Here is an 18,125-nt window from a genome sequence, read left to right on the forward strand (position 1 = left end):
ACATTTTATTATTCACGGTGTTTTGTTTGCTTTTGGGGCTTTCCTCAGCTTGGACAGTGGAAACACGTTCATCTGTTTCTTTTTTGGCTTCCAGTCGGTTTCACTTTCAGATTCTCATGTTTCACACTCCAGTCTTCAGGTTTCAAGCACTGCAAGGGAATACTTATTTCATTTAAACAAACAAAAAACCTACGGCCGCCGGGCACACACGCACGTCTATTGGTCTACGCTTTGGGTGCAAAGCTTGATCCCATACTGTCCCCCGAAGCATCTTCAAGCTGATTCTCTGGGATTTGCAAAGAAAAGAAATTAAATAAATAGGGGCGATGACGAATTAAGGATCTATTTTAAAAAACAAACAAACAAACAAACAAACAAGAGTCACCGCGTTTTGCAGTGCTCCCGGACTAACACCAATAAAATACCATTACATATTACCGATTTCACGATACCTGCGTGTCGGACTAACGATGAGGAGCCGTCACACCAAGATCTGGTGACCTGAAGGAGAGGGGCTCCCCAAGGCATAAGCAGTGACGGCGGCGTTGCCCCCCCGGCGGCTGCGGTGGGGCTGGGAACAGGGCAGCCCCCTCCCCCCGGGCTGCGGGGAGGAAGGGGGCGGGGGGTGGAGGGCGCGGGGTGTCCGGCAGGCTGCGCGGCTGCCCCGGCAGCGCGGTTCCCCCGCGGCCGCGGAGCGCGGCGGCGGCTCCGCGCAGGGCGCAGCGGTGGGGCGGGGAAGCGGCCGCCTGGGGCTGCGCGCACCGCCGCCCCCGGAGCCGCCGGGGGAAAAAACATACACCGGCGGTGTTTGATTTAATCATTTATGCTTTTAACGGGCGAAGCAGCTCATCAAAAGAAGGGGAGCGAGTGCGAAACGTACTTTTTTTTTTTTCTTTTTTTCCGGAGGGAGGGTGGTATTTAACATATGGCACTCGGTAATCTCTACACGGAGGCTGTTAAAACATCTGCTGTCTCCAAACGCATGCGGCAGCGCCCGTGGGCACGGGGACAAGGCGAAGGGGCAGCTCGGGTACGCTGGCTTCCGCGGCCGCGGGGCCCCCGACGGCCGCCCCGGCTGCCCGCCCGCCGGCCGCGTTTCACGGGAACGAATGAATGGTGGAAATTAAAGAGCCTTTCCCCGTTGGAAACGGGTACCGGGTATAGAAAAGCCGTCGCACCGGGGGAAAGTGGGTTTGTTGTTTTGTTTGGGTTTTTTTTTAATTTATTTTTAATGACGTCGCTGCAGATCAATGGCAGCTCCGCGTGCAGAGCTGGCTTGCTTCCATTTATTGATTTTAGGTTTTTTTACTCCTTTTTAATGGGGGACACCTCCCCCCCCAGCAAGGTGGCGCGGAGGCAGCGGCCTGCCCGCGGGGCCCTTAGATGCTCCCCGGCGGCCGCCCCGTCGCGGGGCGCGGGGGGGCAGCATCCTTCCCCCGGTCCCCGCGGCTCCCTGCCGCCGGCAGCCGCGCTGTGCCCCAGACATCACCCCACTTCGGAAAGTCGGTGCCGGACAATTAGAACACCCGTCGTTCTCCCCCCCGAAACCCACATAAATCACAATCGCTGCATTGTCGGGCTACAAAGCCAGACGGGAGCGCTTATGAATTTAAGTTTGGAGAAGGAAAACGTGCGCTGACACAACACGCTCCCTGTTCACAGGAGTAGCCAGGAAGGGGAAATGAATGGTGGAAGTTAAAGAGCCTTTCATTGCGGAGCACGCCGCCCCGCAGCGGGTCCCCGCTCGCCGCCCTCGACGTACGGCGGGGGGTGCCCCCTCCTCGCTCCCTTCCTTCGCCCTCCTAAAAGGCGAGCCTTGCCGGGCAAAGCTCTGCCCAATTCCGCCTACGGCAGGCTCGGCCCCGGTAAGCTCCCGCCTCGGGAGGGGAGTGGGGGGTGGGTGCGAGGGGCCACACACGGTGCCCGGCAGCGTCCGGACGGCGGCGCCGCGGCTGCTGCTTCGTTTCGGCTGTGGTCGGGAACCGCTCGGTTTGGGGACGGGACGAGGGGGGCGCGGGAACTGATTCTGCGGGGAAATCCTGCTAGCAACACGCAGAGGGCTCGGCTGTCCCGGCGCGGCTCTGCATTACCGGGGGATGGGGGAAGAAGGGAGGCCTTCTGGCTTTTTGGTGGCGAAGTAGCCATTTGCTCCGACGGGCTGCTTAGGTGCGGGGCCGTCCCAGCCGGTTTTTGCAAGGGCGCCCTTGCTGCTGGACTCCGAGGAGATGCAACCCACGGCAAAGCCGCTCCCATCCCTCCCGCCCGTTTTGATGCCGAGGGGCGAGGGCCGGCGTGGGAGAAGGCGCGTTTGCCCACTCGCGGGCAACCGACGACCGGTCGCCCGCCTTCCCCGACGCCGGCAGGGCCCGTGCGGCTGCCGGGACCGACGGTGCGGTTAGGTGAGGGGGCTCTACCTCGCCCCCTTCCCTCCCGGGCTGCTTTCGAGGCCGGGCAGCATGCGTCCTTAAAATATAATCTGCCCGGTAACAATCAGCGCGCAGCGGCGAGAGCCCCAGAGCTATTGGCTATGCAAATGGAGGGAGGGGAAGCGGCGCCCCAAACTCCCCACTCACACTTTTAAGGCGGTATTTCCCTCTCCTTACCACCCACCCCCCCCCCCGCCAAGCCCACCTCCGCGTCGCCCGGGGCCGGGGCGGGGGGCGCGGTCGCTGCGGGGAGCGGGCTCCTCGCCCGCCCCGCGGGGCCGCCGCCGCTCCGCGCCCGCCCGGGCAGCTCATCCCCGGCCGGCCCCGGGTAGCTTCTTCCCCCTCGGGAGCCTCTGCTCCAGCGCAGCAGGCAGCGGCAGAGACTTCGCAAAGTTGACACATTTTGCAGGCGGGGAGCGACTGCGTCGCCGGCGAAGTGCGAGTAGGGTGGAAGTCACCCGGTGCGGGACATAACTCCTCTCCCACCCCCCTCCTTGTCGTTCCCCCCCCCCCCCCGCCAACTTCTCTCCCTCCTCCCTCCCTCCCCCGCTGCGTTTCCTAGAAAGTTATATCAGTGTGGCCATGCAGTGCTAAAACGGTTCGCCTGCTAGAAACGCGTATGTGTGCCGGAGGAAGTAGCGTGGTGATTATTGTTAGATTTCACCCCGAAAACGCCGCCGAACCCACACCTCTCAGGGAGCTTCGGGGTCTTTTTCGGGTTTACTGTTAAGCTGCAATTAGCAGGGAGGTCTTGCGTTCCCCCCTCCCGGCTGCAGATTAAAGGGGTACTGGAGGGGGGAGCGGGTCAAGGGCTTGAGGAGGGGGACGGGGACGTGGATCTCGCACCCCGCCGAGCCAGGACATTTCATCCTTCGGCCCCATCGTCTTGGTGGGTACCGAGGGGAAGCTGTTAGTTTCTTGCAATAAGAAGGGGGGGGGAATAGATTCAGACGTGCTCCTGCAGAAGGAAAGTGTGGAGCGGATTTGATTTGGTCGCTGGAAGGAAGAAAAAGAGAAGCTGTCATTTGTGTGTGTGTGTCCCTATACGAGGGCCTCCTGGTTCCTTGTTAGCTTATAGAGAGGAAAAAAAAAAAAAAAACCGCGTTTGATGTTACGTCTGACCAGCTGCTGTTCTCCATAATAACAAGAGAGAGAGAACTGCCTGCCCTGGCGAGTTGCGTCACTTTGCTTCAACTTTAGGCTAGAAATCAAGAGACAGGGAGAGACGAGTTTCAAGGGAGGCAGGAGCGAGCTGGAAAGCCCTGCCGTCTTCCTCCCACCCACCTACCCCTCCTCCTTTACCCCTCTCCTTTCCCCACCCCTTTTCCCCCCTCCGAAAAAAAAAAAAAAAAAACCAAAAAACTTTTCCATCAGAGAAAGAGGGAGATCTCTTTGGAAACATGGAGCTGCTGTGCTGCGAGGTGGATCCCATGAGGAGAGCTCTGCCTGACCCAAACTTGCTCTACGATGACCGCGTTTTGCACAACTTACTAACCATAGAGGAGAGGTATCTGCCCCAATGCTCCTACTTCAAGTGCGTCCAGAAGGACATCCAGCCCTTCATGAGGAGGATGGTGGCCACTTGGATGCTGGAGGTTTGTATCCCGGCGCCTTCCCTCGGCCCCTCGGAGCGGTGCCGCCCGGGGAGGGGGGGAGGCAGGGCGGCCGGCTGCGGGCTCCCCACCGCGGGCAGCACCTCCGCCTCGCCTCGGCCCCTCTCCCCGCGCTGCTCTCTCGCCCCTCCGATCGCGGTGGGGGTCCTTCTTGTCGTCGTGTGTCCCCCCCCCCTTTCTCCTCCCCCTCCGGAGCTCACCCGGTGCGGTGCGGCGCGGCGCGGTGGGGGAAGGGGCGCGGGGAGCACCGACAGCCCGCGGTGGAATTCGCCCCTTCCGGGGGGCTGCGGCAAAGCGGGGTGCAGGAGGAGGGAAAGCGGGGGAGTGGGGGGGAGTTGGAAAAGTCATTTGCAATTAAAAAGCAAAGAAAAGCTGCCTCCGGCTGCGGGCGGCCGGGCGCGCTTGAGATTGAGGCTTTTCTGGGAAAAGGGAGGTGCGCCCGGGGCAGGGCGAGGGACGGGGGATGCCCGGTGCCCCCCGCGTTTTGCCCAGCGAGGATTTCATGCCCACGTATGCAGGGGTGAGGACGTGCCTTTTTTTCGCCATGTTGCGTTGCATGCAACTCTGCTCGGAGGCGCTGAGCCCGTCTTCCCCCCCTTCCTTCCCAAGAAGGGGTTCAGAAACGCACCCCGCCACTGCCCCCCCCGGCCTGGCGGGGGTCTGTCGGGGAGCCCGAGCGGGCGGCGAACCCCCCGTTCGCCCCCATACTTCAGGCGGGGCGGCAGCGGGCCCAGATCCCCGCAGACTCGCCTGCCTTGCCCTGGCCCCACCACCCATCATTTGTCCCTTCGGATTTCCTTTGGGGGGGACTTTTCCAGGACCAAACCGCCTGGGTTGGAAAGACCAGACTCCCCGCTTGGTTTTCATGTGCGATTTGTGCTTTTTCTCCCAGGCTCCGATTTTTGGTAAATTTTTGAAGTATTTTTTTCGCTCGCTCCTGCTAAAAGGATCCAGGCTGCTCGGGCTCTCCCCACCCCACCTCGCCCTCGCTGTGCCTCCCGTGCTTTCCCCCCCACGCCGGTTCGGGGGCGCAGGGCTGGGGGACACCCCCCGGGGGAATTTTTGCAATTGTCGGAAACGATAGGGGACCGTCCCGGGATGCCACCGGCGCCAAAACCGGGTCCCCCGGGGAAGTTTTGATATTTTTATCGATTTTTTGAAAATATGACGAAATAAAAAAAAAAAAAGGGAAAAAATTGGGTCGCAAAAAAAAAAAAAAAGTCGGAGGCTGCTCGCTTGCTGCTGGATGGGGCTTTTCGGCTCTCCCACACAGTGTCTTGAATTCATTTCTTACTGAATGAACTAAAGGAATGTGAAAGCCGATTGACAGCCTTCCCAGCCTCTCCAGAGATCTCCCCCTCCCCCAAAATTTAGCTCCCCGGGAAACAAAAATAGCAGGAGCCATAGCAGGGAGGCAGTGGTCTATTTCGTGGGATCGCTCATTTATTTATCTTTTCCTTGTTGTCTCTTTCTCTTTTCCTCTCCCCCCCCCCCCCCCCCCCCTCGCCGTCCCAACCCTGGCCGCCCCATCCTCCCCTTCCCCACGCTTCTCGCTTGCAGGTCTGTGAAGAGCAGAAGTGCGAAGAAGAAGTTTTCCCTCTGGCCATGAATTACTTGGACCGATTCTTAGCTGTGGTGCCCACTCGAAAGTGCCATCTGCAACTGCTGGGGGCGGTGTGCATGTTCCTGGCCTCCAAGCTGAAAGAGACAATCCCCCTCACAGCCGAGAAGCTGTGCATATATACGGACAATTCCATCAAACCCCAAGAGCTGCTGGTAAGCAGCCCCCCCTCCGCCTTCTCCCCATCAGCGCAGGGGCTGCCGGCCTCCTCCTTCCCTCTCCCACGGCACAGCCATCACTTTTGCCACCCCTTCCTCAACCCCCACTCCCTCTCCCCACCCCGCCTTTTAAAAATCACGCTTTCCACGTGTTTCCCCGCCCTCTCTGAATTGTCAAAAAGTGCTGAGGACTCAGACCCGAAACCGCACGGTGCCGGGGCCCCCGGGGTGGGGGGGGGGACGGACGGACACACAGACACACACACACACGCAGTTCCTCCGGAGCCGCCCCGCCTCATCGACGGGCCCGCCCCCCCTTCTCCCCCCCCCCTCCCCCCGGCCCCGTATCCCGTTCCCTCGCCGTGGGTGCGGGTGTCCCCGCTCGGGGACCTCGCCGGGAGGGAGGCACCGGGCGCACGTGCGCGGGGCGGGCGGCGCGGGGCGGCGGCGCCACCTGGCGGCAGACACGCGGCGGGGGCGGGGGAGCCGCCCCGGGGGGCGGCCGGACCCGCACCACCCCCCCCCCCCCAAAAAAAAACCCGCCGGCGCCTCCCGGTCCCAGGGCGGGGTGGGTTCCCCCATTGCTAACGCCCGGGGGGACTCAGGCTGTCGGGTGGCGTCGAGGGGGGGCCGAGGTGCCATCGGGGAAGGGGCTGGTTTTGTCCCTCGGGAAACTGCCGGCGTCCTCCTGTGGCTTTTGCGAACGGGGTCCGTCGTCCACCCCGTCCCCCACCCCCCAGTGGGTTAGCAGCGAGGCAGGTGGCGAGGTGAAGGTTCAGCTGGGTCGGACGTCGTTGGGAGTGAAAGGCCACGTGTGGCACTTCTCGTGGCAGGACTTCTGCAGCGTCCGATCCGGACACAGTGAAAGCATAAATGAAGTCAAAATAAGTCGATGGAATAATCAATATTTGCAGGGCCCTTCATGGTATAGAGCGCTGGGCAAGTATTTAAGCCTCTCGGTGAGATGCCCATTCAGCTGCATAGCTTTGGTCTCGCAGGTCCTGGTGAGTGGGCATAGCCAGCCGGATCCCAGGAGAATTTCTCCTGTGAATCACTGGGTGAAGGCAGTTGGGAGGGGAGGGGTTGGGAGCTCGTGCTTCTGCAGAGTAAAGAGCTTTGAGCTGCGAGCCCTGCCGTGGTTGTCACAGACACGAGGTGTCCTGCTGGCGGTACTGGCTGTTAGGGGACTGTTGCCATCGCCCCCACGCAAGAAGACATGGAACGATGTGCCTGCCTTTTTGTGCCACCTGGAGTTAAGCGTGTGTTTAAAGTGCTTCCCTGTATTCAGCCCTCTCAATTAAGTACTCTTCTGTATCAAAATCTGTCGCATTAGTATTGTTGGGAGGATCAGTCCTTAGTTGACGCAATTGCCATTACATTCAACCTTTTTACAGGTTTTCTTGAGAAAGAAAAAAAAAACCCACATCTAGTTTCTGGGGCCAGTTACATACGTGAACATGAGATTTTCCAAGCTATGGCGGGCTGTGTCATAATCCAGTAGGAATGTCTGTAGGAAAGTAACTTGCTGTTAAAGCGGGCATCTATTCAGAGAAACGACTGCAGAAATGGCATTGTGGGGTCCATGTTTATGGTTTCTCAGCAACGCTGGTTGACGTCTCCTCGGCTGCAAAATTAAAGGACGTATTTTTTTCTACTTGCCAGCTCTACAAGCTTAGCTGGGGCTCCCCGCCATGCTGGGCTCCATCAGGCTCACGCATCATCAGGACTTAAGAATCAGCGCATGGAATTTAGTTAGTAGCTAGCAGTTGATGCAGGAGACAGAAATGAGTCCAAGGCCTGAGCTTTGTTCATGCTGCGGGGCACTGTCAGGTATTCAAAACTTATTTTAAATGTTGAAGCATGCAGGTCTAGCCCTGCTTGAACCCCATGGCTGGATCTGTTTATTAGGTACCATTTCTACATGTAATCACGTTGCAGGGAACAGCCAGTAGTTACATACGCGCCCAGGCTTTCCTTTGATTCACTGGGAGTTTTGGATGTGCAAAGAATGTGGGAATGGATTCTACATGATTTATTGGCAGATAATTTACACAGGCTACTTCTTGGCTGCATTACGTGCATTTCCTTTCTGCAAAGCCTGTCTTGGAGTAGTTTAAGCACCATCAGATTTATCTGCAGGAGCTTTTGAATACAGTTTTGGGAGAGAATGCCGTCAAGCTAACTTCCCCGGTTTTGGAAAAAAAAAAAAAAAAGAATATATATCTAGGTTATTTTTGTGTATGGTTATCCCTAGGGCTTTAAATGGCTATAAAGTAAGGACTATAGCCATTTAAAAGAAGTTACTAGGAGAGGACCACAGTGACCTTGGCAATATCTAATTGCAGGCTAAACTTTCTGGGTGGGCATTCAGCACTGGATACAAAAAAAGTAAAAATCTTGGCAGGAGCTGCCAGGTCTCATTATTTTCAGTAGAGCTTGACATTTCCAGTGTTTAAAAAAAAAAAAAAGAATAAAAAGAATAAAGTCAACAACTTCAAAGTGGTAGGAGCATATGGAAAAAAATGTTTGCGCAAAACCAATTTAGCAGCGATATAATTACAATCAGAGAAATTAGCGAAGAGGGTTTTTTTCAGGTTTGCTTACGGCTTTTCTTCTCTTCCCTCCCCGTCCCCCCCTGCAGGAATGGGAGCTGGTGGTGCTGGGGAAGTTGAAGTGGAACCTCGCAGCCGTCACCCCGCACGATTTCATCGAACACATCCTAAGGAAGCTGCCTCTACTTAAAGACAAGTTGCTTTTGATCCGGAAGCATGCGCAAACGTTCATTGCCCTTTGTGCCACAGGTAGGCCGAGGTGCTCTGGGTACGCCTGCTGCTTGCCGTGTGGTTGAAGGAGCAGATTAGTCACTGCTGGTACAAAGGCCTTTCATCTCCTCCATCCTTACGTGATGCGGGAAGAGCAGCTGAGACCGGTGGGACTGGTTGCAAAGAGCATTGTGAATCAGGCCCCGAAACTGCGTATAAACAGTATTCTTGCAATTGGGAGCTGTAGTGCAGTTGCAGTCCGGCTCCCGCTAACACGTGCAGTGTTTTTGCAGTGAAGTCAGTAAGACTTGATTAGACCATATGATGTTCTACTTTGCCTGTTCACTTATTGTTTTAAAAGGCCACAGAGGCCAGGTTGGATGGGACTTTGGGCAGCCTGGTCCAGTGGGAGGTGTCCCTGCCTATGTCAGGGGGGTTGGAACTAAATGATCTTCAAGGTCCCTTCCAACCCAGACTGTTCTATGATTCTGTGATCATTCGTAAGGACAGATGTGGGGCAGCCAAAATTCTAGAAACTGTTATGGCACATTAGCCCGAAATGCATCGAGCTGATGCATTAAATTAATATGTTCATAGATTTTCATTAACTGGATGCTGTAAAAGTAAAAACTGTATTTTACCATGTATGTGATACTACCACATTACTGAAGCATAGGAAATAACAATTTAAAAAGTAATGACTTTCTTTTAACCATCTGGATTCTTTCTGTAACTTCACTCCAAGAAAGCAGTGAAACTAAGTCTGTTTCATGGGGAACCGTTATGCTCTCCTTCTGTCATATGTTTGGCTGAATATGGTTTCTGAAGATTTAGATGAGAGTAATTGCTTCTTTGGAAGAAAGGCTATTAATTTATACCTGTCTGCAAAATATGGTGTTTTGTTTGTTTGTTTGTTTTTTTTTTCCCCCCAGTGATTTTAAGAAAATAAATGTACTCTGATTTTCATACAAAGTATTAATGCTTATACCACTTCTTAGAAGCTAGACCTGGAACAGATGAACAGCATGCAGTGTTTTCCAGGGTTATTATCGAGTAGTATGTGGCTCAGTGTTTGAATTCACTACAGTTTGACATAATCCTTTGTGATAGGAATGGTTCTGCCCGCGTGTTTGCAGAGGGGAAAGGAAGACGAGGTGCAGCTTTTGGGTATGAATGTCCACTGCTATGCCTGCCTCTTGGTATTTGAGATGGCCAGTTTTTGCTCCCTCAATCAATCTGTTCTAGAGAATCTTATATGGGCTGTGTTAGAGTAATTGACTTTTTGTTTACCAAGATGCTCAAGCTTTTCCTTCTTTTCCCACTGCTGCATGATCCTTTTCAGATGAAAGACAACAGGACTCAATAGAAATACTGCTCAAAGTCTGCAAGGTCACTCTTGGTAATTCATCAGACATTTCTGGAATAATTAGCTTTTTACTTTAGGATTAATCTTTCCCGTCAGTTTTGCTTTCTTTCTTTGCCTACTCCCCTTACCCAGGATTCATTCACACTATCCTTTTCTTCTGAAACAGATTTTTTTTTCCATGGGCATTTCTCTGGACCCTCGCAACACCATCAGCCATCAACCTCCAACATACATGGTTGCTGTCTTCGAAACCAGTGTTCTCTCTCTTTGTTGCTTTCATCTCCTACAGTAGTGTTTTGTTTTGTTTTATCCAAGAGGACATTTTCTTGAGTGATGTAGATTTCATTACCATTTTACTTCTCAGTTTCTGGTCTGTAATCCTTTGCCCTTGAAGTTTTCCGTGTAACCAAAACAGTGCGGTATTGTGGGCCATGAAGGAGTTTCCAAACTCCATGGCTTCTTTTCCACTCTTTCTTCGTGAATTCTTGCATGGTTAGCTCCATGCTTTACCAGTCCATTTGCTGAGATCCAAAACAGCATCCCCTTTCCAACCCTTAGCCCAGTCATGCACTTAGAATCATAGAATCATGGAATGCTTTGGGTTGGAAAGGACCTTAAAGGTTATCTAGTTCCAACCCCCCTGCCATGGGCAGGAACACCTTCCACTAGACCAGGTTACTCAAAGCCCCATCCAGCCTGGCCTTGAACGCATCCAGGGATGGGGCATCTACAGCTTCATTGGACAACCTGTTCCAGTGTCTCACCACCCTCACAGTAAAGAATTTCTTCCTTATATCTAGTCTAAATCTACCCTCTCCCAGTTTACAACCGTTACTCCTTGTTCTATCACTACACTCCCTGATAAAAGAGTCCCTGTCCACCTTTTCTGTAGGCGCCCTTCAGATACTGGAAGGCTGCTATACGGTGTCCCTGGAATCTTCTCTTCCCCAGTCTGAACAACCCTAACTCTCTCAGGCTGTCTTCATAGGAGAGGTGCTCCAGCCCTCTGATCGTCTTCGTGGCCCTCCTTCGGACTCGCTCCAACAAGTCCATGTCCTTCTGGGGACATGGAGGCCCCAGAGCTGGATGCAGTACTCCAGGTGGGGTCTCACAAGAGCTGAGTAGAGGGGCAGAATCACCTCCCTCGACCTGCTGGCTACACTTCTTTTGATGCAGCCCAGGATGCAGTTGGCTTTCTGGGCTGTAAGTGCACATTGCCATCTCATGTTGAGCTTCTCATCCACCAGCACCCCCAAGTCCTTCTCCTCAGGGCTGCTCTCAATCCATTCTCCACCCAGCCTGTATTTGTGCTTGGGATTGCCCTGACCCACATGCAGGACCTTGCACTCGGCCTTGTTGAACTTCATGAGTTTTGCATGGGCCCACCTCTCCAGCCTGTCTAGGTCCCTGTGGATGGCATCCCTTCCCTCCAGCGTGTCGACCACACCACACAGCTTGGTGGTGTTGTCAACCTTGCTGAGGGTACACTCAATTCCACTGTCCATGTCACTGACAAAGATGTTAGACAGCACCAGTCCCAGTACTGACCCCTGAGGAATGCCACTTGTCACTGGTCTCCACTTGGACATTCAGCCATTGACTGCAACTCTTGGAGTGTGACCATCCAGCCAGTTTCTTATCCACCAAGTGTTCCATCCCTCAAATCCATGTCTCTCCAACTTAAAGACAGAGATGTCATGCAGGACAGTGACAAATGCTTTGCATAAGTCCAGGTAAATGATCTCACTTGCTCTTCCCTTATTCACCAATGCTGTAACCCTGTCATAGAAGGCCACCAAATTTGTAAGACACGATTTGCCCTCGGTGAAGCCATGTTGGCTGTCACAGATCACCTCCTTATTTTCCATGTGCCTTAGCAGCGTTTCCAGGGGGTTCTGCTCCATGATCTTGCCAGGCACAGAGGTGAGACTGACCAGCTCGTAGTTCCCCAGGTCTTCCTTTTTTCCCTTTTTTAAAAACACTTCTCTGATGTGTTTCCCCTGTGTGGTCTGCTACTCATGTTATAGATCTCCAGTGCATGTACCAAAGTCCTTTATGTAGCATTTAAAGAGGCAACAAGTCACACCTTCTTTTCTTGCAAATGAAAGATATAATTGACTGCGTGTGGAGCTTCCTGAAGGAGAGGGCACCATGGTGCTGGCTGTGGACTTTCTTTTCTTCTTGTCCCATTTTTCACAAGCCGCTGTGTTGGCATTTAGTTTTGAGGAGGACCCCGCAACTCCTTGCAGTTTCAAAAGCAGAGATCTTGCCCAAGCCCTCATTCCCAGTGTACAACAGGCTGCTGCCCCCATTCGCATTGTAGAAATGTCGTGTTATTACTACTGTATTTCCCTTTCACTGCCACTCTTCTTGATGTCGTACTTATCCTCCTCGGTGAAGAAAAGCCCCTTCTCATCAGACTTCCTTCCAGATCCAGTTGTCATTTCCTTCTCTTGTCCTGTTTGTTGCAGAGCTCTCACTGGCTGCCGTGTTTCTTCTTTCCCTTTCTCCCTCAAAGCTTCTGCTCTCCACCAGCTTGGGTAAAGCCTGGTGTTTCATTTCCCCATTTGCCTTCTGTCAGCAGGCATGTGGCTTTCTTTGACATGTGGCTGCCTCTTCCCTTGCTCCCTCCATGTGCGTTTTTAGCCTGAGTTTGACTCTTTTACCAGACCTGGCCTCGCTGGCTGGTTAGCAGCTCTGGTCTGGAGCACAGCAACATATCTCTCTCTTATTCCATTTCAGTGCAGTTTTCTCTGCTTTCGAGTACTTCTTTTCTTCTTTAGTGTGTCATGCAAAATTCTGGCATATTTTGAACTTTTTTTTCCTCTAGCTTGAGTTCTTCTTCACCAACCGCACCACTTCAATTTGCCAGCAAAAGAGTTATACCAGAAATTCCCAAGTGTTGCCTGCCTTTACAGAGCCAGTTGTGATCTTGGTCCTGCAGTACTTTGTGTCAGCAAACAGAGAGGGAAGCAACCATTAACAGTTCTGAATGTTGTGCGGAATGGGTTAGGATCACTTTGATACTCATCCCTATTCTCCTTGTGATTTGAATGTAATGCAAAAGGAGTTGACGCTTGGTTCTTTTGTATATTCCTCTCAGTCATATTTTATCATTTTGGCGCTCTCTCCATTTCTGTCTTTATTTTAAGGCCAGTTTCTGAAACAAGTTGCAGGGATATAAATCCACAGCCTCTCCCCAGTCCTTGCGGTGATTAATGATTCACATGAGCATGACTGAAACTGGAATGTATCCCTCTTTGCCCTTGGTCTCATCTGAACATACAGCTGCCGAGCAAGACAGAACCTTATTCCCTGAATAAAAAGTTTTCTCTTTATCATGCTCTGCGCTCACGATGCTTTTGGGAGCCTCCTTCTCTACTGGAAAGGGATGAAAGTGGTGTCTGCCCACAGCCCATCCCCTGGCTGTGCTTCCAGCACCACAGCCATGCAAATGAGGTATTGTCATTAAGCGAGAGCTTGATCTGTTGGCTGGGAATTGCCCATGCGTAAGCCAGCTTTCTTCAAGCTGCCTCGCTTGCTGCATGGTAGGAGCGTATAGATGGACATGCACTGGCATAGCCTAGTCTGTCATGATGTCATTTGTTTTCTCGTTCCGCTGGTGGCTCCCTGTGTAAGAGAAAATCTACTTCAGGCATCTTCTGAGTTTTAAAGGCACTAAGAGGCTGCATCTGGACCCATTGTCCTCACAGTATAGCTTGGCAAAATTGATGCTTACCACTTCTTCAGCATGGGAGGATCCTGTTTATCTGAGCCCAATGGAAATCATCCTCCTCCTGCTCTCTGGGATCCCGTCGCTTTGCCGCTCTGACCCCACCTCCGTCTGTTCATTGCTTTGCACCCTTCGTCCCTCCTCTGTCTCTTCGCACAGCACTCCACAGTTTGGAAATGTTTCCTCTGGGATTGCCTGTTTGCTTTTGTGTGCTGTGCTCCAAGCCAGGGGAGCGCTCCTGGAGGAGTGGGAATGGGCATCAGTTACAGAGCCGCCTGCAGAGCAGAAGAGGACTGTGCATTATTTCCTTTATTTCTGCATGCCCTTCATTGCTTCTTCTTCTAGGCTGTTCAGAGTCATAGATGCCCAGCTGCATCCTTGCATTATGGTCTCTTACTGGAGGCTGTATGAGCCGCTGTTTTGGTGCAGGATACCCCTTTTCATGTCAGAGCCTCTAAGGGAATAGGTTTTTGAGGAGGACAGGCTGTGCAAGTCAGGCTTTCAGAAAGAGGAGCTGTGCGTCTCTGAACACAAGCTGTAATGGAGAGACTACTCTCAGTGAGGAGGCTTTCGGTGTTTGATTTAAGTGGCGTGCAAAACTTGGAAGCAAAAAGCTTTGGAGACTTGCAGAGACAGAAGGCGACTTGTGTGGATCCCTAGACTCAGACCCTTTGCATGGTCTCTTCTGTGCTTCAGCTGAGTCCTATGGCAGGTGAGATGTTCCCATGATGGATACAATGCAGCATCTCATAGACCGGTGGCTTTCAAAGCCTGTGTCTGCAAAGAGGCTAAGAAAGAGGAGGAAAATTTCAGCTTTAAGTCAGTTTTGTACAGCGTGCCAAACCTCTGCCCACTGTTTCTGGGGCATTAATCATCTACATTGGAAAGCCGAGAAGGCTTTCTTTTAACTCCTGGGCCAAATCTTGGGTCCTTACTCAGACATAAGTTCTGTGGAAGTCAATGGGAGTGTTGTCTGAGCAAAGACTGCAAGATGAGGCCCATAAACCGTAGTGATCTGGAGGGTAACCACACAGAATGCTTTGTAACACCAAGAGGCATGTTTGGTCCTCAGGACTCCTGCTGGGCAAGTCTACCATGCATCCTTCCCCGCTCAGCCAATGTAAAAGTTATTTGGCTCTGTCCCTGCAGAGGATAAAAGTGTGATACGAGTTTTACTGGGGACCTGTTCTTTGCAGAGGGAAGGAAAGAAGTCCACAGAGGCTTTGTTGTGTGGATTAATCTCTTCGAAATAAAATACATGTTGCAAAGTGGCAGTGGTTGCACAAATGCTTCTTGCGTGACAGGAGAAAGGATAATCCACATGAATTTATTGCCATACAAAAGAAGGCTCTTGCTTGTTCCTCGGAGAGGCAGCTCATAGCAGTATATTGCGCTCTCCAGCAAAATGAAGCCACAAGAACCATGGAAGCTCCGTCAACAAGTAAGCAGGGCCTGGGGAGTGTTTGGTATGAGCAGACACACTCCTTAAGTTGTAGGACCCATCAAATCTGGGAAGATGAGGTGGAAGGAAATGGAGGGGGAGAGACTTTGCTGATACAAGCTGGAGTAATTCCTGTGCTTCCGGATAAGCTGCCCTCCTTCCTACCAGATGCAGATCTGACCTTTTGATGGTTCAAGTGCTAACATAATCGTGATCCTTGGTTAGGCTTCCTTACTGAAGGTGTAGAACGAGTAAAAATAATAATCAGTGCGAACAGTTGTTCAGAAACAGAGTATATGATCAGCTAATAAGCACGTTGTACTCAGTGTTCATATACTTTACACAGACTACTCGACACGTTTCCCTGTCTCTACCTCACTTGGGTGGTTGTGATGTTAGCATTAGCATTTATGATACTTTAGACCCGCTTGTATAAAGGCCAAATACTTTTTGCCTTACTGTAGCCAAGGAACAGAATTAGGTGTCTGCCCTTCTGCCTACTCAAAGAACAGAAGCAGGTCTGCATCTTATTTTACTTGACAGTTTTTTGTTTGGTCATACTTGGCACTGCCGTGCTCCTTTTTGAAGGGCTGAAAAGTCATCTGGTTTTGCCTTTAAAAGCAGAAATAGTTAACATAGGGAAAAAATGCTGTGTGTTGTAGAAACATGAGAGCAAGAGAAAAAAAATGGCCAATGCAGTTAAAACCAACTGCGTTTGAAAAAAAAATTAGCACACTGATGCTGGCATAGCATTTGGATCAAAAGAGGCAATAATTAAATTCACTACTTACATTATTTCCCTTAGACCTTTCTTTTAAACTTACCTGGTAAAATATAAGTCCATGCTTGTCTTCATAGTAAAGTCATTGGCTGAGTGAAGTTTGAGGTTGGGTGAAATTTGACCATTAGGTGTATTATTTTATAAACCAATATTGATTACTGTCATGATTCTGTTCTCCTGACAGAGGTAACATTTCTTTCTCTCCTCCCCCCCCCCCCCCCCCCCCCCCCCAAGAGCATTGTCTTCCTCAAGACAGCAGTTTCCAATTCTCTGTTTGCAGCTCTCAAAATAAAGCGCTATCAAATTATAGAGATGAAAACTGGCTGTTAAAAAACCCAGCCTGCGCCCAGAGCAGTAACAAGGGTCATTGTAAGAAGGTAGAGTTTCCCATCTGGCTTTGGCACACCGGGCACATTCAGCCTGGATATTTGTCAGTGCTCTTTTCCTTCCGGCAGTTTTCATTTATTGGCTGCGAGTTAGGGCTTCCCCTTGCAGGACCTCTCTGGGTTCCTGCCTCCAGTTCCCTCCTGCTTTAGACTGACTGTGAACCTTGCATTTTCCTGGCTCGGAGGTAGTGAAGTCCACCGGATCAGGGGAGAGCCAGCAAAAGAGCTCGGCTGTGGTGTGCAGGGTCCTAGAACCTGATCGTCGTCTACGTGTGCTGCGCCGGCAGAAAAACTTCCTCGGCACGTGCATACGTTCATGCCCGGGATGTGTGAGCTCTGGCCTGAAAGCAGGATGCGGATTCAGGGTACCCTGAACTGTCTTGATGACTCAGCTGGCTGGTCCAGAGGTGGCTGTGTTGCGAAGGGTACCGTTTCTTATATTGGCTGGTTTTATTTCCAACACTCGAGTCAGCGGGGTTGTGCAAGGTTGGTGCCTTGTTTTTAAGGTCCTTTAGGAAAAAAGTGATACTGAAATGGGGATGGGGTGGTTTCTGGTGTTTATTACCTGGGAATAGGAGGTAAAACAAATCCTGCTTTCCAACAAGCCATTTCTTCCTTGAAGTGTTTGTGTGTTCACATCGTCCTAGATTACGCGTTGTTGCGCTACTGCCCTGACTTTTAACGAGACTCCTTTGTACTTTGTCACAGAATTGCATAAATCACAACAAAGTTAGAGGCAGAGCCGTGTCTTTGGTGCAGGCTCTGGGTGCCCATTAACCAAGGTTGCATGTAGGTCCAAAAGAAGGATTTAGCCCAGAGCCTTGCTTCAGGTGTCCAGTAAGAAGTGATTTTTGTAACATTCCCTCTGTAGTTGAGGGTTCATCATCTCCAACAAGTAAAAGCGTATGTTTCAGAATCAAATTTTTGAGTCTTCTCTCTCCCTCTTCTGTTTTGATTTTTTTTTTTTTTAATTTCAGGGCAAGCTTGTAACTTAATTCTGGGGGCAGTTTCACCTGGGTGAAAACTGAGTGAGGATGGCAGGACTTGGCTTGTTATCATGGGGGACGCAGGGATAGAGTTTTATAATTGAAAATGATGTGTAAAAAGCTTGTTTTGAATTTCTGGATGGAATGTAAGAGACTCAGAGGGGGGGTGTTGCATCCCCTCAGATACGGTACTTAATATTTATGCTTTCATTGCACCTTGACAAACATTCCACGTAGTTATTGCTTTGCTTGAATATGGAAATATGTTAATTACAGCCTTTATTCCACTGCCTGCTCTTTTCCTCAGCCTTTTCTATTCAACCCTCTAGGTGGCCCAGCACAATGTGGCTTCTTTTCTTTCAATGAGCTCTTTCCACACTAATAGGGTCCAGGGTGATGCGGAGAACCATGTGCACAAAATTGGTGCACCACCCCCCATCCCTTTGTGGGCATGTCAGGTTAAATTCATATCAGCAGGAGGGTCACTGCCATGATTTTCAATAGCGCGAGATGAGGTGATGACTTCAGACAATGGTGCCACACTCTCCAGTTGGAGACACTTGCCTCACCAGTTGCAGTAGTTAATTAATATGCTAAAAATAGAACCCAGTGATACAAATCGCTGCCTGTTGTACAACAAAGACTGGGCATGTGTAGCTTTGATAGCCAAGTTTATGGTGCTTGTTATGGAGGGAAGTTAGTTTAGAGCTAGAGGCAATGTAAGACTTTCTGGATGCTGAGCTTTAGTCACTCTGGGCCTCTGGCCATTCGCTCGCTGTCTCATTTGCATTATGAATGACATTAAGGGAACTAACAAGGTTATTGGGCATAGAAGTGTTCTCATGTGACCCC

At 51.5% G+C, this 18,125-nt stretch overlaps 1 protein-coding gene across 1 annotated transcript in view; it reads left to right on the plus strand.

Annotated features, from left to right (window-relative positions):
- The first annotated feature begins 3,621 nt into the window (after positions 1-3,621).
- The window catches only part of CCND2 (cyclin D2), a 35,640-nt gene continuing 21,136 nt past the window's right edge, over positions 3,622-18,125 (plus strand). The window contains exons 1-3 of the mRNA XM_082490233.1: positions 3,622-4,021; positions 5,600-5,815; positions 8,460-8,619. Coding sequence (XP_082346359.1) covers positions 3,827-4,021; positions 5,600-5,815; positions 8,460-8,619 — 571 coding nt within the window. The 5' untranslated portion in view covers positions 3,622-3,826. The remainder of the gene's footprint in view (positions 4,022-5,599; positions 5,816-8,459; positions 8,620-18,125) is intronic.

The sequence above is a fragment of the Vanellus vanellus genome, assembly GCF_965231255.1.
Source record: "Vanellus vanellus genome assembly, chromosome: 1".
Classification (NCBI taxonomy): Eukaryota; Metazoa; Chordata; class Aves; order Charadriiformes; family Charadriidae; genus Vanellus; species Vanellus vanellus.